Source organism: Phacochoerus africanus, chromosome 14 (genome assembly GCF_016906955.1).
Source record: "Phacochoerus africanus isolate WHEZ1 chromosome 14, ROS_Pafr_v1, whole genome shotgun sequence".
NCBI classification, from domain to species: Eukaryota; Metazoa; Chordata; class Mammalia; order Artiodactyla; family Suidae; genus Phacochoerus; species Phacochoerus africanus.
The window spans coordinates 19983598-20008988 of NC_062557.1; the positions used below are offsets into that span (position 1 = coordinate 19983598).

At 42.2% G+C, this 25391-nt stretch overlaps 1 protein-coding gene across 8 annotated transcripts in view; it reads left to right on the top strand.

Moving 5' to 3' along the window:
* The window catches only part of BRCA1 (BRCA1 DNA repair associated), a 65625-nt gene that overhangs the window by 22992 nt on the left and 17242 nt on the right, over window positions 1–25391 (top strand). For 2 of the 8 annotated variants that reach the window (XM_047759194.1, XM_047759196.1), the window contains exons 9-16: window positions 185–246; window positions 1068–4499; window positions 4896–4984; window positions 9045–9216; window positions 9763–9828; window positions 17885–18011; window positions 20260–20450; window positions 22562–22872. In XM_047759194.1, coding sequence (XP_047615150.1) covers window positions 185–246; window positions 1068–4499; window positions 4896–4984; window positions 9045–9216; window positions 9763–9828; window positions 17885–18011; window positions 20260–20450; window positions 22562–22872 — 4450 coding nt within the window. The remainder of the gene's footprint in view (window positions 1–184; window positions 247–1067; window positions 4500–4895; window positions 4985–9044; window positions 9217–9762; window positions 9829–17884; window positions 18012–20259; window positions 20451–22561; window positions 22873–25391) is intronic. The other 6 variants (XM_047759197.1, XM_047759198.1, XM_047759202.1 and 3 more) reach the window with 4 other exon arrangements.

Consider the following 25391-nt stretch of genomic DNA (forward strand, 5'->3'; position numbering starts at 1 on the left):
TGTCAGTCTTTGACCATTTCATTTTGACTAGAGGTTACTAATGGATAGCATAGATTTATTTCATAAAGTGAATCAAATTGATCAGCTTATTGCAACTCTACCTGGAGGGCTAAAATACTTATTTGACAACTGTATGAGCATGTAACTAGCATTTCTCACTAAGGCTTCTCTCTTTTCCCTGTAGTGGGGGAGACCATGGATTGTTAGAAATCACCCCTCAAGGAGCCAAGGCTGAAGCAAAAAAGGGTAATGACAAGTCTTCCAGCTTAGTGGGTACTGAAGAGAGAATGGGTAGATAAAGAACTGTAATTAGATTATTCTGAAGACCATTCGGGACATTTATAATTCATACTATCTCTTGGCAGAGTTAGAATATGGTTCTATCTCAGATACCATGGTGCAGCCTAATCTACTTCAAAGGCACTAGACGGTGTGGTTATTATAGTACCCTGTGTAATCGGTTGTTGCCTTTTACCTTTAATTGCTTTGTTTATATTTCATATTTTGCATACTGGCATTTAGATATAGGAAGTCTGAATCTGAGGATAGAACAGAGCACTATATCTCTGATGCCCAAACTGTGCTTTTAATTCACTGTTAAGAGGTTAGGGAAATAGGAGGTATGGTTTATGAGTAGGGAGACTTCTGAAATTAAAATTTTAATTATCTGAGTGGAAATAATGAGAATCCAGATAAATAGGAACTAAACAAAGAGTGTGACCTACATCTTCATTTTTCTTTTCTTTTTTTTTTTTTTTAGGAACATACGGAAGTTCCTAGAGCGAGGGGTTGAATCAAAGCTGTCGCTGCCAGCCTATGCCACAGCCATAGCAATGCCAGATCCTTAACCCACATCCTCATAGATACTATGTCAGGTTCTTAACCTGCTGAGCCACAATGGGAACTCCTGAGCTACATCTTCATTATACTTCGTAATTTGAGGTTAGTTTTTCTAAGAATAGCCAGTTTCGTCATTTCTCTTGCCCAAGTTGTATTAAGTACATACTTTTTTCATAATAATTCAGCTTTAAGTATTTTTTTTTCTTTTTTCTTTTTTTTTTTTCTAGATGCTTGTGAGTTTTCTGAGAAGGACATAACAAATACTGAACATCATCATTCCAGTAATAAAGATTTGACCGCTACTGAGAAGCATGCAACTGAGAAGCATCCAGAAAAATATGAGGGTATTTCTGTTTCAAACTTGCATGTGGAGCCATGTGGCACAGATACTCATGCCAGCTCGTTACAGCATGAGAACAGCAGTTTATTACTCACTAAAGACAGAATGAATGTAGAAAAGGCTGAATTTTGTAATAAAAGCAAGCAGCCTGTCTTAGCAAAGAGCCAACAGAGCAGATGGGCTGAAAGTAAGGACACATGTAATGATAGGCAGACTCCTAACACAGAGAAGAAGGTAGTTCTGAATACTGATCCCCTGTATGGGAGAAACGAACTGAATAAGCAGAAACCTGCGTGCTCTGACAGTCCTAGAGATTCCCAAGATGTTCCTTGGATAACATTGAATAGTAGCATACAGAAAGTTAATGAGTGGTTTTCTAGAAGTGATGAAATGTTAACTTCTGACGACTCACAGGACAGGAGGTCTGAATCAAATACTGGGGTAGCTGGTGCAGCAGAGGTTCCAAATGAAGCAGATGGACATTTGGGTTCTTCAGAGAAAACAGACTTAATGGCCAGTGACCCTCATGGTGCTTTAATACGTGAACGTGAAAGAGGGCACTCCAAACCGGCAGAGAGTAATATTGAAGATAAAATATTTGGGAAAACCTATCGGAGGAAGGCAAGCCTCCCTAACTTGAGCCACGTAATTGAAGATCTAATTTTAGGAGCATCTGCTGTAGAGCCTCAAATAACACAAGAGCGCCCCCTCACAAATAAACTAAAGCGGAAAAGGAGAGGTACATCAGGCCTTGATCCCGAGGATTTTATCAAGAGAGCCGATTCGGCAGTTGTTCCAAAAACTCCTGAAAAGACAATTGAGGGAACTGATGAGACAGAGCAGAATGGTCAGGGGATGAATATTACTAGTAAAGGTCATGAGAATGAAACAAAAAGTGGTAATGTTCAGAAAGAGAAAAATGTTAACCCAACTGCATCGTTGGGAAAAGAACCTGCTTTTAGAGCTAGGGCTGAACCTATAAGCAGCAGTATAAGCAATATGGAACTAGAATTGAATATCCATAGTTCGAAAGCACCAAAGAACAGGCTGAGGAGGAAGTCCTCTACCAGGCAGATCCATGCACTTGAACTAGTAGTCAATAGAAACCCAAGCCCACCTAGTCATACTGAGTTACAAATTGATAGTTGTTCTAGCAGTGAAGAGATGAAGAAGAGAAATTCCGACCAAATGCCAGTCAGGCACAGCAAAAAGCTTCACCTCAGGGGAGATAAAGAACCTACAACTGGAGCCAAGAAGAATAATAGGCCACATGAACAAGTAAATAAAAGACCTATCAGTGATGCTTTTCCAGAACTAAATTTAACAAATGTACCTGTTTTTATTACTAACTGTTCAAATTCTAATAAGCTTCAAGAATCTGTCAGTCCTAGCCTTCAAAGAGAAGAGAACCTAGGGACAATTCAAGTGTCGAACAGTAACAAAGACCCCAAAGATGTGATGTTAAGTGGAGGAAAAGGTTTTCAAATTGAAAGATCTGCAGAGAATACCGGTATTTCCCTGGTACCTGATACTGATGATGGCACTCAGGGCAGTATCTCATTACTGGAAGCTGACACCCTAGGAAAGGCAGAAACAGCACCCAATCAACATGCGAGGCTGTGTGCAGCAACTGAAAACCCCAAAGAACTTAGCCTTGGTTGTTCTAAAGGTGTTAGAAACGACACAGGGGACTTTAAGGATCCCCTGGCTCATGACGTTAACCACACTCAGGAAGCAAGCATAGAAGTGGAAGAGAGTGAACTTGATACACAGTATTTGCAGAGTATGTTCAAGGTTTCAAAGCGTCAGACATTTGCTCTGTTTTCAACTCCAGCAAATCCAGAAAAGGAATGTACAACCGTCCATGCCCACTCCAAGTCCTTAAGAGAACAAAGTCCAAAAGTCACTCATGAAGGTGGACAAAGAGATGAAAATCAGGGAAAGAGTGAGTCTAAAGTCAAGCATGGGCAGTCAGTTCATACAGCTGTGGACTTTCTAGTGGTTGGTCAAAAGGATAAGAAGCCGAGTGATTTTGCCAAATGTGGTGCAAAAGGAGTAACTGGGCTTTATCAGACATCACAGTTCAGAGGCCACAAAACTGAGTTCATTAATGCAAATAAACCTGAGATTTCACAAAACCCATATCTCATACCATCCCTTTCTCCCATCAGATCGTCTGTTAAAACTATATGTAAGAAAAACCTGTCCGAGGAAAATTTTGAGGAACCTAAAATGTCACCCGAAAGAGCAATGGGAAATGAGAGCATCATTGCAAATACAGAGAGCACAGTTAGCCAAAATAACATTCAAGAGAGAACTTTTAAAGAAGGCAGCTCAGGCAGTCTTAATGAAGTCGGGTCCAGTACCAACGAAGTTGGCTCTAGTATTAATGAAGTAGGTTCCAGCGGTGAAAACGTTCGAGCAGAACCAGGTAGAAACAGAGGACCTAAATTAAGTGCAACGCTCAGATTAGGTCTCATGCAACCCGAAGTTTATAAGCAAAGTCTTCCTGTAAGTAATTGTAACCACGCAGAAATAAAAAGGCAAGGAGAAAATGAAGGCATATTTCAGGCTGTTAATGCAGATTTCTCCCCATATCTAATTTCAGATAACCCCGAACAACCTATGGGAAGTAGTCATGCTTCTCAGATTTGTTCTGAGACACCTGATGACCTGTTAAATGATGACAAAATAAAGGAAAATCTCAACTTTGCTGAAAGTGACATTAAGGAAAGATCTGCTGTTTTTAGCAAAAGTGTCCAAGAAGGGGAATTTAAAAGGAGCCCTAGCCCTTTAGCCCACAGACGTTTGGCTCAGGGTCACCAAAGATGGGCTAGGAAATTAGAGTCTTCAGAAGAGAGTGGGTCTAGTGAGGATGAAGAGCTTCCTTGCTTCCAACACTTATTATTTGGTAAAGTGACCAAGACGCCTTCTGCATCTACCAGACATAATGCTGTTGCTGCAGAGGGTCTATCTAAGGAGGCAGGGGAGAGCCTAGTGTCACTGAAGAATAGCTTAAATGACTGCAGTGACCAGGTAACTTCGACAAAGGCATCCCAGGAGCATCACCTTAGCGAGGAAGTGAGATGTTCTGGTAGCTTATTTTCTTCACAGTGCAGCGCGTTGGAAGACTCGGCCGCCAATACAAACAGCCAAGATCCTTTCTTGATGTTTGATCCTCCTTCCAAACAAGTGGAGCATCCGTCTGAAAACCAGGAAGTTCTGAGTGACAAGGAATTGGTTTCAGAGGATGACGAAAGGGAGACTGGCCTGGAAGAGGATAATGGCCAAGAAGAGCAGATTGTGGACTCAGACTTAGGTATTGGAACCAGGTTTTTGTGTTTGCCCCCGTCTGTTTTATAGAAAATAGCTAAATGCTTAATGCCTTTGGGGGAAGCACATTTTACGAGCTTCCAAGTACAAAAAGTATCTGCTGCTTAAACTTTAAACATGTTCCTCCCAAGGTGCTTTTCCTTAAAAGTCCTTCACCCGGTTAGAACATCCTTTCTGCTTGAATGAGGTTTCATGCCCTAATTATTGGTGGACTTGCTTCTGGTTTTCATTCTTACAGTTTCTTTGTCCCCAAAGAGTGTAATTGTTTTTGTGTGACATGAAAGTGAAGTTTGTCCTGCCAGTGGAAAGAAACAGATACAGCAAGTTAGAGCGTTGGCTGTCTGTTATTACCTCTGAATCTCTATTTTTACAATCCTTTAAGGTGAAGCAGCATTCGAGTATGAGAGCGAAACAAGCTTCTCTGAAGACTGCTCAGGGCTGTCCTCTCAGAGCGATATCTTAACCACTCAGGTAAAAAGCATGTGTGGATATGTGTGGGGTGTTCTGTACAATGAGTGGTACGAAGCCCACATTCTTACATTTGCTTATCTCATGCCTTAGAATTAATGGTCTAACAGTTGTGTGGGGGACCTTGACTCCTCCAATTAGATTGTAAGCACCCAGGTGGAACAGGTGGAACACATGCTGCATTCTGTTTCATACACACACGCACACGCACATAACCAGCTCACTTATTGCAGAACGCGAAATAATGAATTTAATGAATAAGCTAAACCTTCAAAATCCATTTGCCCTGTAGCAAAAACACATATGAAAGCGCCACTGTATCAAACAGAAGGGTATGTTTCTTCTCAGTAACATATTAATATCTACAGAGTTCCTTTCCTGTTAGATACTATCCTGCCTCTCAGTGTTTGGCGGATATTTCTTTCTGTCTCTCTCCCGCCCCCCCCTTTTTTTTTGTCTTTTTTGGGCCGCATCCACCGCATATGGAGGTTCCCAGGCTAGGCGTCAAATCAGAGCTGTAGCTGCCTGCCTCTGCCACAGCCACAGCAATGCCAGATCCAAGCCACGTCTGCGACCTACACCACAGCTCACAGCAACGCCAGATCCTTAACCCACTGAGTGAGGCCAGGGATCAAGCCTGCATTCTCATGGATCCTAGTTGGGTTCGTTAACTGCTGAGCCATGACGGAACTCCAAAAAAATTACACAGTTTTAGTTCTTCTACCTAGCGGTCAATATCCAGTACTTTGGTTTACTTTTAAGGGGGCAATGGCTTTGTGATAACTACAACATTTGAGAACGTGAATAATGTTAATAATGTTTGGTAATATTTCAGTCCTCCAGCAGAAGAGCCTCCTAGAAAAGGTATTCTCTATCACAGCATCCAAAAAGTAACATCTTCCTTACAGAACCTGGCTCTGTCTCCTAATCTTTAAAATGTAGTAGAAGTGGTGCCAAAATCTTCTAAGTTCTCATATCCAAAAATACAGGCTCGGAGTTCCCGTCATGGCAAAGTGGTTAGCGAATCCGACTAGAAACCATGAGGTTGCGGGTTCTATCCCTGGCCTTCTCTCAGTGGGTTAAGGATCTGGCGTTGCTGTGAGCTGTGGTGTAGGTTGCAGATGTGGCTCGGATTCCGAGTTGCTGTGGCTCTTGCGTAGGCCGGTGGCTTCAGCTCCGATTAGACCCCTTGCCTGGGAACCTCCATATGCCACAGGAAGCAGCCCTAGGAAAGGCAAAAAGACAAAAAAAAAAAAAAAAACCAGGCTCATTTCAGCTTATTTTTTCAGCATATGAACATAATGGTTGCTGGTGGTAATACTGATGAGAGTTCTATACCTGGCTGTGTTACTCTAGGCAATTTACTTACCATCTTTGAACTATAATATGCACATTCCTCAAATGGAGGTATCTGGACTACTTTGTCTCATCCTTCTATGGCTTCTTTTTCTCACCTAAATCTTAAATACACCTTCAATTGCTAGCAAGTGAATGATAATTTTTTACGAACTTCTTGAAATGCCAAGCTGAGAAAAGCTGATAGCCCTATAAAGTTATACATATGCATCCTAGAAAACTTAGAGAATACAGGTAAATAAAAATCATCCAGGGGAGTTCCTGTCGTGGCTCAGTGGAAACGAATCTGACTAGCATCCATGCGGACACAGGTTCGAACCTTGGCCTTGCTCGATGGGATAAGGATCCAGTGTTGCCATGAGCTATGGTGTAGGTCACAGATGCGGCTTGGATCCCGCATTGCTGTGGCTGTGGTATAGGCCAGCAGCTACAGCTCCGATTCGACCCCTAGACTGGGAACCTCCATATGCCGTGGGTGTGGCGCTAGAAAGACAAAAAAGATCAGAGTTCAGAAGCCCTTTTGAATGCTGTGCTCAGGAATTTGGAATTTATCATGAGAGCAATGGTGAGTAATAATTACACAGTATTCAGAAAGCGTTAACTTATTATCTGAGCAGTGGTATGCTACTAGGATCCTAATGGGAAAAAGACATGATAAACATGGCTTTCAGGGAACTTTAGCTATATTAAAAGTAGAGATCAGAGTAGTACAGAATCACTGCTGTGGCGTCGGTTCCATCCCTGGCCCAGGAACTCCTGCATGCCTCGGGTGCTGCCAAAAAACAAGAGATCAGAGTAGCACAGTGGGAATTAAAAAGAAAAGTAGGGCTGGAATTCCCATGGCGCAGCAGAAACGAATTTGACCAGGAACCATAAGGTTGGGGGTTTGATCCCTGGCCTCGCTCAGTGGGTTAAAGATCTGGTGTTGCCGTGAGCTGTGCTGTAGGTCACAGACACAGCTCGGATCTGGCTTGCTGTGGCTGTGGTGCAGGCCAGCAGCTGTAGCTCCGATTGGACCCCTAGCGTGGGAACCTCCACGTGCTGCGGGTGCGGCCCTAAAAATCAAAAAAAAATAAAAGTAGGGCTAATTCAAGAAACACTGAAAAATTAGAATCAAGAAAACTTGGAAACCAGTTTGAGTTTAGTCTCCCAAATATATCTGGCCAGTTGCCTGCAGGGGAATTTATCTAAGTAATGAAGTAATTGCTTTGGAAAAATCCAAAGGAAAGTCATCTAAGTATAATCCTCCCATTATTTTTTCTGATTTTTTTTAACCTATTTAATGGCCACATAGAATTTAGATGTGATGAGATGGTCATGACAGGAGTGATTAAAACAGCTTCCGAACCTTATCAGATATCTGTGTGTGGTTTCATTCTACATTTGCTGAGGCGAGCCTTTGGCCAGGGTTTGATCAATGATGAAACTACTCACGAGCACCACGTGGTGGCAATGGCGCTGCTGTGGACATTGGCAGAATAGCGGTCACTGGGTAGCAGTGGAAGCCTTTGTGAAGCAGGGAATGCACTTCCTGGTCATTAAAGCTGTGAGCTCAGTGTAGCAGGAGAAAGTAGATGGCTTGTTTTTCGTAGAGGGGAAAAGTCATTTGCCAGAATCAGAAAAAAAAGAAAAAGAGGGTAAAACAATCTGTTTCCCCTGGGTTTGCTGGCAATCATGGATGCTTCTTCAAAAAGTAATGAAGAAGTGTATATTTTGGAGAACTTCTTACCAAAAACTCTATCAAAAACCTTAGACTTAACAGAATTCTTCTCCAAATGGAGAAATAAACATCAGGAGCCCCATAAGCAAACCCCATTATCTTAGATTGAAAACAATAAGCAGGAGTTCCCTCAGTGGCTCAGCAGGTTAAGGATCTAGAGCATTGTCACGGCAGCAGCTCGGTTCACTGCTTTGGCGTGGGTTCAGTCCCTGGCCCAGGAACTTCTACATGCTTTGGATGTGGCCAAAGAAAACAAAACAAAACAGTAACTAGCCTTACAGACCTCCTGAGGGCTCTTTCTGCTGGACCCTTCCTTCTAGCAGATCCTTCTCTGTGATGATCCCCAGGTACCCTGTCTTCACCTAGAATGGCAGCACCGTGAGGGCTGTATCCCCAGCGCTAGGACAGTGCCTGGCACGTAAAAGATGGTCAACAAATAGTTGTTGAATGAACAAATAGATAAGTTAATGAATTAACTCTGCTTTTTCTGTTTACAAGCTAAATGTTCAAAGAACCTCAGAAGAGGAAGAGAGACTCACAAGCCAAAAATTAGGCACTTTTATATGGACTAACTCAAATCTCTATTAATAGAGTCCCACACTGGCAAAAGCTTGAAATGCAGTCTGTGGAAGATGTTAACAGAAGCATGCTAATTTAAAATATCAAAAGTGTTTACCTTAATTATTTTTTCCACTTCCTAGCTTTAAAAGAAAATTGCCAACTTCAAAAGGATATCAAAATAAATCAAGCCTCTTTGGAAGAGTTTGAGGAATTGTTTCCCCCACCCCCCAACATCATTCTGAAATAATTTCATGGGCACTAATTCCATGAATATGGTCAGATTAAAAGGTGTTCAGCCAGAACCCATAATTCCATACAAGGTGTTTTTAATTCCCATGCTAAAATTAATTGGTGTGACACATTCTTGCTTCCTGGCAAGTTTCCGAAAGCGTGTAACTTTCTCTGTGTTGTTCTTCGTGTCTGCAGCAGAGGGATACCATGCAAGATAACCTGCTAAAGCTCCAGCAGGAAATGGCCGAACTGGAAGCTGTGTTAGAGCAGCATGGGAGCCAGCCTTCTCATCGCTCCCCTTCCCTCATAGCCGATTCCTGTGCCCCTGAGGACCTGCTAAATCCGGAACAAAACACATCAGAAAAAGGTTTGTAATATTGGCCAAACTCTGTTATCTTAAGCAAAATTCGTCCCCTCCCTAAGCCTTTATCTCCTTGCCAAAAGCTGCAACATTTTATGATCTTTGCTCAGCATATTTGCTGAGTCACTCTGTGGGTAATCTTAGAGCCTTGGTTCTAGGCCCTGCTCACAATGAATTTACCATTCCAAGGGACTAAGACAGGAGGTGGTGTCATTTAGCTGAGTTACTTGCAATGAGATGCTATGGGGGGGGGGAACAGTAGGAAGCTGAGTATTGTGGGGGAAATTGGGAATAGGAAACTCCATCATTTTAGAAAGTTTATTAAAAAAAAAAACAAACCCACTCAGACATGGTTCTGGTTTTTGGTTTTTTGGCCATAGTATGCAACAGCTTGATGTGGGATCTCAGTTCCCAGATCAGGGATTGAACCTGGGCTGCAACGGTGAAAGCACCGTGTCCTACCCACTGGACCACCAGGAATCTCCCTAGACATGTTTCTTATATCACTGGTGTCAGATCACAGTCCTATTTAATGTGCTTTCTGTTCTGTAGAGAGAGAGGTCCGGTACTTCAGGAATTGCACCTTATCCACAGAAAGCCCACCTATGCAGCAGACAGGTACTTTATAAGAACATTATAGTTATCCACAAGGCCAGATGGACCTCTGAGAGGAGGCATTTGGAGTAACCTGGCAGGTGGAATTGATCTGAGCTGACTGCCTACATGAAGTGACCACCAAGCTAAAGAATCGCCTGGCATAAATGAAGGAAAATGAGATGAAGATTTGAGTTTTAATTGGAAAAAGGCTTGTGAAAGACAACATGAGGCAGGTTTTTAAATAGGGGCAAATACATTGACATGCAGATGAGAGGCACTAAGAGCTGGCCTGGGTTTCAGAGCAGGGGGGGCCTCCGGGCTGGCACTTAGGAACTGCAGGTGTGTGAGCCCTCCCACAGTATTCTTCTCCACTATCTCAGTGATAGCTACCCAGCTGACTTAGTGTCCAAGTTCCTTCTTCTTGGCTCCCTTCCTCAGTCCTATACGGGGCCAAAGGGCTTTTGACTCTTTCTGGGAACTCTAGTCTTAATTATTCAGTAGAATGGCCTCGGTCCCAGAGTGTTCTATGTTCAGAGAGAAACCAGCTCATGCATAAGAAGCTAGGAGCTCTGTTGCTATGGCAGTGGTTCAAACTATATTTCCTTAAATGCTTTCTTTGTAACTTTATCCTCACTTAGTTCATCTCCCAGATAATGAAGCCCCAAATCTCATTCCCATTCTTTGGTACTTCCACCATCATCCATCTAAAAACAGATAGACTTTACTTTTTTTTTCTTTTTTTTTGCTTCACCTGCAGCATGTGGACGTTCCCCAGCCAGGAATCGAATCCATGCCACAACAGTGATGCCAGATCCTTAACCTGCTGCATCACAAGGGAACTCCTAGACTTTCAGTTTTAATGCACCAGATATAAAATGTGATTGTCTGGCTTTGAATATGTGTGTAAATCTACTGTCTAATCTTTTGGGGGTGTTTATTTTTTCATGAAGATTTTGTGCTTTTTTTCCCCCATAAATGCTATGGGTTGTTTGTTCATTTGTTTGCTTTTGGTGGGGGCGGGTGGGCAGTGAGGTTGGCCACACTGGCAGCATATGGAAGTTCCTGGGCTAGGGATCAAATCCAAACTGTAGCTGCAACCTACAGCAATGCCAGGCCCTTAACCTGCTATACCACAGTGGGAACTCTCCATAAATGCTACATTTTTATATATTCTATTTTGCTGTGAATTTGAATTTTTCTTCTGGATCTCTGTATAAAACATTTTGTTAAGAAAGAATTTTTAGGAGTTCCCATAGTGGCTCCGTGGTTAACGAATCCGACTAGGAACCATGAGGTTGCGGGATCATTCGATCCCTGGCCTTGCTCAGTGGGTTAAGGATCCGGTGTTGCCGTGAGCTGTGGTGTAGGTTGTAGACGCGGCTCGGATCCCACGTTGCTGTGGCTCTGGTGTAGGCTGGCAGCTACAGCTCCGATTCGACCCCTAGCCTGGGAACCTCCATATGCTGCGGGAGCGGCCCAAGAAATGGTAAAAAGACAAAAAAAAAAAAGAAAGAAAGAATTTTTAGGAGTTCCCTAGTGGCCTATTGGGTTAAGGATCTGGTATTGTCACTGCTGTGGCACAGGTTTCAATACCTGGCCTGGGAATATCTGTATACCGAGGGTGCAGCCAAAAAAAAAAAAAAAAAAAAGAAAAGCTTTGGTGTTCCTTTTGTGGCTGAGCAAGTCAAGAACCTGACATTGTATCCCATGAGGATGCAGGTTTGATCCCTGGCCTTGCTCAGTGGGTTAAGGATCCAGCATTGTCACATGAGGTGCTCGGATCCTGCTTTGCTGTGGCTGTGGCATAGGCCTGCAACTACAGCTCCGATTTGACCCCCAGCCTGGGAACTTCCATATGACACAGGTGCGGCCTTAAAAAGAAAAAAAAAGGGAGTTCCCGTCGTGGCGCAGTGGTTAACGAATCCGACTAGGAACCATGAGGTTGCGGGTTCATTTGATCCCTGGCCTTGCTCAGTGGGTTAAGGATCCGGTGTTGCCGTGAGCTGTGGTGTAGGTTGCAGACGCGGCTCGGATCCCGCATTGCTGTGGCTCTGGCGTAGGCCGGTGGCTACAGCTCCGATTGGACCCCTAGCCTGGGAACCTCCATATGCCGCAGGAGCGGCCCAAGAAATAGCAACAACAACAACAACAACAACAAAAAAAGACAAAAGACAAAAAAAAAAGCTCTTTTTCTCTATCCTTTGTAATAAATGTATTCATTGCTTTACTTTCCCATGAAATTACAACATCCTCAGACTTCCAAGGTAGGTGGGTACATGTTGAGAGGAGGGAGGAGAGACTTTTGAGAATGTCCCTGTTTAAAAAAATGTCCACTCTCCCATCTCCACGGAGAGTGTCCGCCCTGACCACTTACATTTGCATAACTTGAACACGTTGTTAAAATTGCTCAAATACTACTTCACAAGGAGATCTCCCATAAGCAGGGTATGTTTTATTGTAACTTTGACTTCTCTTACTTTTCCAGCCCCTACTTTATCCTGTTGCACTGTTATTTTTTCCCCAGCCCTTCCTAACTTTTAACAATATCATATTGCCTTTGTCTTGCATACTGTTTGGAGTTCCTCCTTACTTCCCACTGGAACATAGGTTCCCTGTGGGCAGAGAACCTTTTCACTTGTGCCTGGAACACAGTAGATGCTCAGTAATTTAATTCACATAATTAAAATGCTGAAGCCCATTCTAGAGTTACTGAAAGAAAATTTCTGGGAAGTTCCCATCATGGCTCAGCGGAAACGAATCTGACTAGGGACCATGAGCTTGCGGGTTTGATCCCTGTTCTTGCTCAGTGGGTAAGGACCCGGCGTTGCCATGAGCTGTGGTGTAGGTTGCAGACGCGGATCAGATCCCGAGTTGCTGTGGCTGTAGCGTGGGTCAGTCTCTATAGCTCCGATTCGACCCGTAGCCTGGGAACCTCCATATGCCAAGAGTGCGGCCCTGAAAAAAAAAAAAAAGAAAAATTCTGGGTATGGATTCTGGAATTATGTTGCATCATTTCTGAAATATTTTGAACATAAGTTTAATACCAGCTCACCTTCAACTGTTATGCCTTATTCCCCTCTTAAATCTGTGTGAGCCTAACTGGAACTCAAGCAAACTCTTTTTGAATAACTTTAGATTTACAGAAAAGTAGCTGTGATAGTACAGAGAAATCCTACAAGAACTCTACCTCTTACCTAGTTTCACTTTCCCCTAATGTCACCTTGCATTACTATGGTGCTTTTGTCAAAACTAAGAAACCAGCATTGATACATTACCAGTAATGAGTGAAATTAATCAGATTTCACCAGTTTTTAAGAGTCTATTCTTTTCTAAAAAATTTTTTCCTAGACCAGCTATAATGGAAAAAATAAAACTCATTTAAAATTTAAAAAATAAATAAAAATAATTTTTTTTTCTTTGGCCATACCTGTAGTATGTGGAAGTTCCTGGGCCAGGGATAGAACCTGTCCCACAGTAGCAACCTGAGCTGCTGCAGTGACGGTGCTGGATCCTTAACCTGCACGCAAAAGAACTCCTAAGAGTCAGTATTCTTAAAAATGAGTTTGGGGAGTTCCCATTGTGGCTCAGCAGTGACAAACGCAACTAGTATCCATGAGGACGCCAGTTTGATCCCTGGCCCTGCTCAGTGGGTTAAGGATCTGGCATTGCCGTGAGCTGTGGTGTAAGTTGCAGGCCATGCTCAGATCTTGTGTTGCTGTGGCTGTGACGTAGGCCAGCAGTTGTAGCTCTGATATGATCCCTAGCCCGGGAACCTCCTTATGCCTTGGATGTGGCCCTAAAAGGCGAAATAATAATAAGTGATAGTATATGACATTGGTGTCTCACTGTCTAACTTCACTTAGCATGATAACTTCTAGGTCCATCCATGTTGCTGCAAATGCCATTATTTCATTCCTTTTTATGGCTGAGTAATATTTCATTATGTATATTACCACATCTTCTTTATCTACTCCTCTGTTGATGGACATCGTTTAGGTTGCTTCCACGTCTTGGCTATTGTATATAGTGCTGTAATGAACACTGGATTACATGTATCTTTTTTTTTTTTTTTGTCTTTTTGCTATTTCTTGGGCCGCACCTACAGCATATGGAGGTTCCCAGGCTAGGGGTCAAATCGGAGCTGTAGCCACCAGCCTACGCCAGAGCCACAGCAACGCTGGATCCAAGCCACGTCTGCAACCTACACCACAGCTCACGGCAACACTGGATCGTTAACCCACTGAGCAAGGCCAAGGATTGAACCCGCAACCTCATGGTTCCTAGTGAGATTCGTTAACCACTGAGCCAGACGGGAACTCCAGTTTGTAGACTTTTTGATGATGACCATTCTGGCTGATATAAGACGATACCTCATAGTAGTTTTGATTTGCATTTCTCTAATTAGTGATGTCTGTCAATATTCTGTAATAACCTATGTGGGAAAAGAATCTGAAAAGGTTGGATATATGTAACTATACTCCAGTATAAAATAAAAATTAAATTAAAAAAAAATGATGAAAGCACCTTCTCCAGGGTCTTTACATCATATGTCCTGCCCTCAGCCTAGATCTGCCCTACTGTTTATCTGAGGGTTATTCCCAAGCCTGCATAATATTTTTGTGCAAATGTGTGTACTTATCCGTTGTGAATTATGAATCCCTCTCTCTGCAGGTAAAGCTGTTTCATATCAGGGACTTTGTTAATTTGTTTGTTTTGTTTTTTCCTCCTGGATTACCTGTCATTATATAGCAAACATTAGCATTTGTAATAATCATAGTCCATTACAGCTGAAATGATTTTCAGACACATCTGAGCTTTTCTGTCCCAAAGTACGTTTATTCTTAGAAGCTTGTAGTTTATCGTTTCTCAATATCTCTTTCTTCCTTCTTCAATCTTTTCCTTTGATTCTTCCCAATACTTTGCAACAATGCTTATTAACACATAGTAGGCAGTAAATTCATTAAATCTGAGTTTGGTCTGGCCCATATTCCCTACCCATGAAGAATACGACCTAAGACCCACAGATGAAGGAATGATTTCAGGGAGGACTGCCGTACTATTCCAGTATTTGGATTTTTAGATCCCTGCACTTATGAAATAAGAAATAAGGAAAAAGAAGAGCAGAAAAGTTTTCGCTATAGTTTTTAGGTACTATTGAGTTTTTGAATCCTAACTCGGGTTAGCTTATTTTCTTTGTAGCTTGGGCCCCGTTGTGGTGAGAAGAGGAACTCATGTTAAATGCTCATGTGATGGAATGACTGGATTTTTGGTGTGGTGGGGGGGGCGGGGGGTCATGCCACGCCCAAGGCATATGGAAGTTCTCAGGCCAGGGATCAAACCTCCGCCACAGCAGTGACCTAAGCTGAGGCAATGACAACACCAGATCTTTAACCTGCTGTGCCACAAGGGAACTCCTGAGCAACTTTTTTTATTCTTTCATTTTTGGCCACCCCACAGCATATGGAGTTCCTAGGCCAGGGATCAGCTCTGAGCTACAGAGATACTGCTGATCTGCTTGCACCACAGCAAGAACTCCTAGAATGACTTTTTTAATATCTGTTTTCGTGTCTGAGGCTTTTCCCTCCCACCTTTCACTTTTTTTTTTTTCCCCTTTCCAATGGTTAATTCTATTCGGTGAGATTCCTTAGAGATTGCACATTATCTTTTATCAATGATCACCCTATATTTAGGGGGGAAATGATGCCCATACTGAAAAATGTTATACTCCAGCTAAAAGAAAAACCTACTGGTTCATGGTTAGACCCTCCTTCATTTCAGCACCTTACAATAGCTCCAGGCAGGTTCTTAGGTTCCTAGAAACTCACAGGTCCCGAGAAGAGGAGTATGAAGGAAGCTGTAAATAATGTATTTGGGGATTAACTAAGGAAATCAATGATTATTTTCCCCCTGGCTACCCGGTGTCTTAAAAAATAGTTTAATTAATACTGTCCTTTGTTTAAACTTTTCTGCTTCAGTTTTTGGATTTTGGCTTTTCTAATAAAAGCTCAAAATACAGTCGTCAGTGACTTTGTAATGGATAGAAGACATTTATAATGTTTAAGTATTTGTTTTTGCTTTTTAAATATTTCTGCCTTTAAGCCACTTCCTAGAAAGCGATGACACAGTAATACATTTGGAAGAATTAGTAAATAAAAAGGATATACTAACATGCCAGAACTTTGCCTTGGGTCTGTTCTGTGTTTTTTCCTTTCTTGTGCTATTTCACCATTAGTTCCATGTATTACTTCCAGGTTCCTTATCAGTCAGCACCTCGGTTTTTTTTTGTTTGTATTGGTTTTTTTCAGTTTATTTTTTTTTATGGTGATTGAAAATGTGAAGCAAAATGTCACCTGTTTTTTCTTTCTCATCTGACCCCTCCCCTCTTGTTTCCACACACCTGTAAAAGCTCAAACCCCCATCTATGCAGTCTTTGATATGGAGGCAATTAGGGATAGAAAAAGGAAGTGTGCTTTCTGCTTCTAGTACTTTCTCGTCCCTGTTATCTGAGAGGATTTGAGTATAATTTCGTTTGCTGCAGAGATAAAAATTCATTTCCTATTCTTATTTCCTTATCACTCAGGGCCAAAAAAATATCAACATATGACTTATTTTTCAGCTTTGTCTCACTGAGTATCTTTATTTACCCAGTTTGAAAGTTTTCCCCTTTTTTTGGCATTATTTTTTAGTTATTTAGTTCCATTTGGTGCAGGATCACCTAATGATTTTTTAAAATTAAAGCATAGTTGATTTACAATGTGCCTGCCAGTTTCTGCTATACAGCAAAGTGTGTGTATACATACACGTTTTTAATGTTATTTTCCCTCGTGGTCTATCCCGGGACATTGGATATAGTTCCCTGTGCTATACAGTAGGACCTTATTGTTTATCCATTCTAAATGTAATAGTTTGCATCTAATAACCCCAAACTCCTAGTCCAGGACCACCCCCTGTCCCCTCACCCTTGGCAACTACAAGTCTGTTCTCTCTGTGAGTCTGTTTCTGTTTTGTAGATAGGTTCATTTGTGCTGTGTTTTAGATTCCACATATAAATGATGTGTGATATTTGGTTTTCTCTACTTATGTTTATAGAAATCTGTTCTATATACTTGTTTAAAAAACAATTCAACGTCGTGGCGCAGTGGTTAACGAATCCGACTAGGAACCATGAGGTTGTGGGTTCGGTCCCTGCCCTCGCTCAGTGGGTTAACGATCCGGCGTTGCCGTGAGCTGTGGTGTAGGTTGCAGACGCGGCTCGGATCCCGCGTTGCTGTGGCTCTGGCGTAGGCCGGTGGCGACAGCTCCGATTGGACCCCTAGCCTGGGAACCTCCATATGCCGCGGGAGCGGCCCAAGAAATAGCAACAACAACAACGACAACAACAACAAAAATAAATAAATAAATAAAAATAAAAAACAATTCAAGGAGTTCCCGTCGTGGCGCAGTGGTTAACGAATCCGACTAGGAACCATGAGGTTGCGGGTTCGGTCCCTGCCCCTGCTCAGTGGGTTAACGATCCGGCGTTGCCGTGAGTTGTGGTGTAGGTTGCAGACGCGGCTCGGATTCCGAGTTGCTATGGCTCTGGCATAGGCCGGTGGCGACAGCTCCGATTGGACCCCTAGCCTGGGAACCTCCATATGCGTGGGAGCAGCCCAAAGAAATAGCAAAAAGACAAAAAAAAAAAAAAAAAAAAAATTCAAGGAGTTCCCCTCGAGGTGCAGTGGAAATAAATCTGACTAGTATCCATGAGGATGTGGGTTCTATCCCTGGCCTCCCTCAGTGGGTCGTGAATCCGGTGGTATAAGTTGAAGACTTGGCTCGTGTCCCATGTTACTGTGGCTGAGGTGTAGGCCAGCAGCTGTAGCTCGGATTTGACCCCCAGCCTCGGAACTTCCATATGCCATGGGTGCAGCCCTTAAAAGCAAACAAAACAAAATGAAACGAAAAACCCAAACAAACAAAAAACAATTTCATTGTCTCAGATTGCTGCTTTTGAAAAAAATCGATGTTCTCACTTGAATTATCACCGTCAGAACAAAGCAGTAACATAGATTTCTTTGTTTTCTCATTCCATTTAAAGCAATATTAACTTCAGAAAAAAGTAGTGACTATCCTATAACCCAGAATCCAGAAAGCCTTTCTCCTGACAAGTTTCAAGTATCTCTGGATCGTTCCACCAGTAAAAATAAAGAATCAGGAATGGAAAGGTAAGAAGTAATAAATGTCAAGTTTGGTAGTTAAGTAACGTCTGTACTTATGTTAAACGCCTAGTGTTAATTTTTTTCACCATACTTTAGTTTTTTGTATGCAGACATTTCTAACCCGCTCATTGCTCTAAGACACTTCTTTCGTTTGCTTGCATATAGGTTTTTATTTGTGTATTATTAAAGTATAGTTGATTTACAGTGTTGTGCCAATTTCTGCTGTCCATACTTGCAGCAACACTGGATCCTTACACCACTGAGTTGAGGCCAGGGATTGAACCTGCATCATAGAGAAAACATCGATTCCTTAACCCTTTCTTTTTTTTTTTTTTTTTGGCTTTTTAGGACCACACCCATGGCATTTGGAGGTTCCATCCTAGGGGTCAAATCGAAGCTGTAGCTGCTGGCTTATGCCACAGCCACAGCAAACACAGGATCCGAGCCTCTTCTGCAACCTACACTACAGCTCACGGCAACGCCGGATCCTTAACCCATCGAATAAGGGCAAGGATTGAACCTGCATCCTCATGGATACTAGTCAGATTTGTTAACTGCTGAGCCACAACAGGAACTCCTGAGGATATAGTTTTGAATCTGGGATAGTGACCTGGTGGCTGTGACAGAGAATGAAAAGATCTGGCCTCTCTAGGCACTAAGCCCGTATTTAGAGGTAATGACCTTATTGCCATGCTTTAAGCAGTTGAGTTTACCACCCACTTAATATTTCAGACTAAATATTCCTCTTCCTCCTCCTCCTCTCCAGCGTATCCTGCAGAGACTTCTATTAAAGAACTTACACACTGGAGTTCCCATCATGGCACAGTGGAAATGAATCCAACTAGGAACCATGAGGTTTTGGGTTTGATCCCTGGTCTTGCTCAGTGGGTTGAGGATCCGGCATTGCTGTGAGCTGTGGTGTAGGTCACAGACACAGCTTGGATCTGCCATTGATTGCTATGGCTGTGGCGTAGGCTGGCAGCTACAGCTCCGATCAGACCCCTAGCCTGGAAACCTCCATATGCCGCAGGTGTGGCCCTAAAAGGACAAAAAAAAAGACAAAAAAAATTAAATTAAAAAAAAAAAACTTACACACTGATTGAATTTCTCCCTCTACTAGACTGCTTGAGCAACAATTCTAGTCTTGCTAGAAGTTCCCAGGCCAGGGACTGAATCTGAGCTTGAGCTGTGACCTACACCACAGCTCTAGCCAAATCCTTTACCTACTGTGCTGGGCCAGGGATAGAACTGACGCCTCTACATAAAAAAGCAGTGGAGTCATTAACCCACTTCATTGTAACAGGAACTCTAGATCTTGCTCATCTTTACTCCATGGACCCTAGAGCTTTAACGTCTGACTCAGTAAATACCCAATAATTGTTTGAATCAATTATCTGATTTCTGAGGACCTTTAAAATGATCTTATTCAGCAAAGTTCTAAACACCTGAAAGAGTAGAGGAATTACTGATCGCATATGCTCTTCTTTTTTTCTTTGTCTTTTTTTTTTTTCCTTTTCTAGGACCGCACCCGAGGCATATGGAGGTTCCCAGACTAGGGGTCTAATCGGAGCTGTAGCCGCTGGCCTACGACAGAGCCATAGCAACTCGGAATCCGAGCCGCGTCTGCGACCTACACCACGGCTCACGGCAACGCTGGATCCTTAACCCACTGAGCAAGGCCAGGGATCGAACCTGCAACCTCATGGTTCCTAGTCGGATTTGTTAACCACTGTGCCACGACAGGAACTCCCCTGCATATGCTCTTCTATCAGTATTTTATAGCTGGCTTTTGTTTTTGGAATGACTTTGGACATTTTTGAAAAAGCATGAGGTGGTCTGAATTTTGCTAAAATTTAGGTAGAAAGCATGAATGTAGCAATGTCAAAATTAATCAACTTTCTGTTTTCATGAGAGAGCTGGTTCTCACACATGCATTTGGAACAGTGTATAGAAAATGAGTGGCAGTGGATAATTGGGTGAAATTTGCTGACATGTTTTTAACAGCTTGGAGATATACTGCCTCAGATCAGACCCAAAGGGGACATGTTATATGTCAGCTCTGACATGTTGGCGGACATCATGAATCCAGACTCCTAGGCTACCTCTTGTATTCTTTTCTGCTAATCATTCCCAATTTCTCTGGCAGTGAGCTGTTCTACTTATGCCTTGGCTGCCTGGAAAGTGTGATCAGTCCTTTCACAAGCTGCGATGATGTGTTGTGTTTTTTTTTTTCTCCTTTCATCCTTATTTCTAGATCTTCCACTTCTAAATCCCAGTTGTCAGATAGTAGGTGGTATATGCACAGCCCCTCTAGAAGTCTTCAGAACAGAAGCTGCCCATCTCAGGAGGAGCTCATTCCCGTTATTGATTTGGAGGGGCAACAGCTGACTAAATCTGAGGCCCAAGATTCAGTGAAGCAGTCTTATTTGCCAAGACAAGATCTAGGTAATATTTTATCTTCTCTGATGGAGAAAACACTTTTATCTTACTCTGACTCTTACCTAAAGATACTCTGGTGAATCAGCTTTAAAACATAGTAGTCTGTCATGAATGCGTCCGTTATACTTAAATCCATGAGGAAAATAGATTAAATGTTGATCCAAGTTGAAAACTATTACTGCTGTTCATCTGTCTATCTTGGTTTAACTCCAGCAGTTTTGAGGATGGGAGAGTCTTGGTGCTCTCCAAATATTTTACTTCAACTGTTCGATAAGAGTTCTAGGGCCTAAGGTAAAGTTTTAGGCCTGTCCTTTATTGAAAATGAGTCAGCTCTGTAAAGTAAGCTCTTGTTTCATGAATTAATGAATATAAATTGCCATATATTTTATGCCTTATAAATCACTGCAACTGGATGGTGTGTTTTACAGCCTGTAAATCAAAGTTTTAATCACTAAAGAAAGTTTAAAATTAATCCTCAAAAACACATTATCATAAAAGGTGCTCTTTTTGGCATCTAAATGTGGCATTTGGCCATGCTCACTAGGGTCATTTTAGGAATCTCATGCATTTTACTTAGCTGTGCATACTTGCTGATTTTCTGAAATGCTTCAGGAATGGTCTGTATTTAATTTGGTAATGATATCTGATGATTTATTAAGTGAGAAAGTTAATGACATCCTTAAGATGAAGAAACTAAAATCAAGTATTTGTCTCCTTTTCAACCTTTTTTCCTTCCTTATAAAAGTACTGTATGTTCAGTACCAAACAGTTGGAGAATATAGGTAATAAGAAATATATCTCAAACTTTATTCTTGTCATTAGTAATAAAATATTGCTATATATCTTTAGTCAGTTTACTTGAACTTTAATTTTTTATTTTTATTTTATTTTTTGTCTTTTTAGGGCCGCACCAATGGCATATGAAAGTTCTCAGGGCAGGGGTTGAATCGGAACTATAGCTGCTGGCCTATACCACAGCCAGATCCGAGCTGTGTCTGCTACCTACACCACAGCTCATGGCAACACTGGATCCTTAACCCCCTGAGTGAGTCCAGGGTTTGAATCCACGTCCTCATGGATACCAGTCAGGTTTGTTAACCAGAGAGCCACGATGGGAACGCCCCTAGAGCTATTTAGCTTTTTAAAAACTATTGTTTGTGTGTGTGTGTGTGTATCTATGTATCTCACATTTTCTTTATCCATTCATCCACTAATAGACATCTGGATTGCTTCCACCTCTTCACTGTCGTGAATAATGCTACAGCAGACATGGGTGTGTGCATTTCTCCATTTCATTTTATTATTTTTTTGGCCATGCCCTGGGCATGTGCAAGTTCCCGGGCCAGGGATGGAACCCTCCCCACAGCAGCAATCTGCATTGCAACAGTGATAATGCCGGATCCTTAACCCACTGCACTATAGAACTCCTCTTCATTTTGTTATAATTAAATGTAATAGGTAAAGAGTATTCCATTGGAATGGATGTGGCATAATTTATTTATTTAATCTCATTATTGGACATTTAGTTTTTGTTTCTAAAACTGTGCTGTTAGAAACAATGTTGCAGTGAACATTTCTATGACTACACTTTTGCATACCACTTTCCTGTCCTTAGGACACATCTCTAAAACTAGAGTTATTGACCACAAGTATAAACTCACAAGCCTTTTGCTGTGTAATGACAAACTGGGGAGTTCACATAGTGGCTCAGTGGTGTGGAACCTGACTATTATCCATGAAGACTCGGGTTCGATCCTTGGCCTTGCTCAGTTGGTTAAGGACCTGGCAGTGCCATGAGCTATGGTGTAGGTCACAGATGCGGCACAGATCCAGCATTGCTGTGGCTGTGCCATAGGCCAGCAGCTACAGCTCTGATTCAACTCCTGGCCTGGGAACTTCCATATGCCGTGGATGCAGCCCTAGAAAGACCCCCCCCCCAAAAAAAAAAGCTAAATTATCCTTTAGAAAATTTAAGCTGCTTCTACCAACAGTGTTATTAGTGTACTCATTTTTCTCTTAACACAACTTAATCTTTTTTTAATTCTTAGCAGAGAGTAGATATTTTATATTAATTTAATATAATTCATATATTAACCATCTTTCCTCATTCCTTTCAGAGGGAACCCCTTACCTAAAATCTGGAATCAGCCTCTTCTCTGATGACCCTGAGTCTGATCCCTCTGAAAACAGAGCCCCAGAGTCAGCTCACGTTTTCAGCACGCCACTCTCAACTTCTGCTCTGAAATTACCCCAATTTCAAGTTAAAGAATCTGCCAAGAGTCCAGCTGCTGTTCATACTACTAATACTGCAGGGTATAATGTGACGCAAGAAAGTATGAGCAGGAAGAAGCCAGAAGTGATATCTTCAACAAAAAGAAACAGCAGAAGAATATCTATTGTGGCATCAGGCTTGACTCCAAAAGAATATGTGAGTGTATCGATACCTATCTCCCTAATGACCAAGCCTTCAGTAACGTACTGCATGGTTCCTAGTCAGGTTTGTTTCTGCTGCGCCGCAACAGGAACTCCTGCAAATGTTTTTAAATGGTAACTATAGGAAGAAAACTAGCAAAACAGTTCATTTCTATGTAGCTTAATTTCTCTTTCTGATTTCTGAAAATTTATACCTAGATAAAGCCGTAGCATGGATTATTTTGTGTGTTTTTACTAAAGGAAATAATTATTAAATATTAGCAGAAAGGTTATAGCTTCGATAATGATATAGAGCTTTTTGATTTTGATTTTCTTTCTATCTAAAAAGCAAGTAGGAGAGTTCCCTTGTAGTTAAGTAAGTTAAGGATCTGGCATTGTCACTGCTGGGGTGGGGTCACTGCTGTGGTGGGGTCACTGCTGTGGTACAGGTTTAATTCCTGGCCTGGGAACTTCCACATGCCACAGGTGTGGTGCAGCCAAAAAGAAAAAAATAATAATAATAATAATAATAGGAGTTCCCGTCGTGGCGCAGTGGTTAACGAATCCGACTAGGAACCATGAAGTTGCGGGTTCGGTCCCTGCCCTCGCTCAGTGGGTTGACGATCTGGCGTTGCCGTGAGCTGTGGTGTAGGTTGCAGACGCGGCTCGGATCCCGCATTGCTGTGGCTCTGGCGTAGGCCGGTGGCTACAGCTCCGATTGGACCCCTAGGCTGGGAACCTCCATATGCCGCGGGAGCGGCCCAAGAAATAGCAAAAAGACAAAAATAATAATAATAATAATAATAATAATAATAATAATATATAAAAAAGCAAGTAAGTATGTATAGCTCTACTCTCTAGAAGGCATCTTTTCTCCAACTTTGTTCACATTTGAGTGAACTTACCAACATGATTAGCTAAATTTAAACTGGTTCTAAGTACAGTGCCAGGTAGTGGCATTTCTCCAATGTTTGTTTATCCTTATCCTGGCTTTTAACAGTGTTATCCAGTAGCTTGCCCTGTCATTTCTACCCTACAGTAACCCCTCCCTATTAGGATTTTGACGTCTCCTTGGGCCCTTCCTACAGGCATTGTTTTGCATTGTGGAAAAATCCTACTCAAATAATAAGACCACTGAAACTTTGTTTCTACTTAGATTGAGTGTACATTTCAGACATCCTAGGAAATTTACCTCCCCTGTAATTAATCACCATTAATTAATCATTTCATAATAAAATTGAGTGAAAATGTCTTTAAAACTATGGTAACACACCAGAGTATCAGATAGACTCAATAGTGGATTACACACTGGGAAATGCCTCAGTTATTCTTAAGTATCTAACTTAATATACCTTTCCTAGGACAAACCATTTTTCATCCTAGCTCCTCCATAGGTTAGTAGCCCAGCATAAACTCTGTGGCCAGATGTGTGCCACTACTAAAAGGGCAAAGTAAGCTGTATCTGCTGTAGCAGATACAATGAATAAGTTCTCATCAATAATGCCAGAATTCACATCTCACAACCATGTGCCCAGAACAGCTATTTGCTCTAAAAATTCCTGCCTGTCTTTTTATATTGTTCTTGATCTTTTTTTTTTTTTTTTTGTTTTGTTGTTGTTGTTGTTGCTATTTCTTGGGCCGCTCCCGCGGCATATGGAGGTTCCCAGGCTAGGGGTTGAATTGGAGCTGTAGCCACCGGCCTACGCCAGAGCCACAGCAACGCGGGATCCGAGCCGCGTCTGCAACCTACACCACAGCTCACGGCAACGCCAGATCGTTAACCCACTGAGCAAGGGCAGGGACCGAACCCGCAACTTCATGGTTCCTAGTCGGATTCGTTAACCACTGCGCCACGACGGGAACTCCTGTTCTTGATCTTTTGCCAACACATCTGGAATTCCCATTTACTCATTGAAAACTAGCATTCCTGGAGTTCCTGTCATGGCTGAGCAGTAGCAAACCTGACTAGGATCCGTGAGGTTGTGGGTTCAATCCCTGCCCTCGCTCAGTGGATTAAGGATCCATCCTTGCCATGAGCTGTGGTGTAGGTCGAAGATGCGGCTTGAATCTTGGCGTTGCTGTGACGGCGGCATAGGCCGGTAGCTGTAGCTCCGATTTGACCCCTAGTCTGGGAACTTCCATATGCCACGGGGTGCAGCCTTAAAAAGCAAAAAAAAAGAAAAAGAAAAGAAAAGAAAATTAGCATTCCTGGAGTTCACTGGTGGCTTAGTGGTTAAAGATTTGGTATTGTCACTGCCGTGGCTCTGATTCGATCCCTGACCTAGGAAATTCCCCATGTCATGGGGCATGGCCAAAAAAAAAGAAAATTAGCATTCCTTATTCCTTTGTTTTGTGAGCTCAGCTTTTCAGAGAAGGTTAATATGATCTCATCTTTCTTGCCATGGGCAATCTTGAACTGCCGATGAGAGTGTAAGTGGCCTGGGTATGTGTTTTCTTTAAACAGCAAAGAAGAAAACTTTTCAGCTCTATTCAGACTTGCTGAAGTGTAGTAAATTTATTATGAAAGCTGCTGAC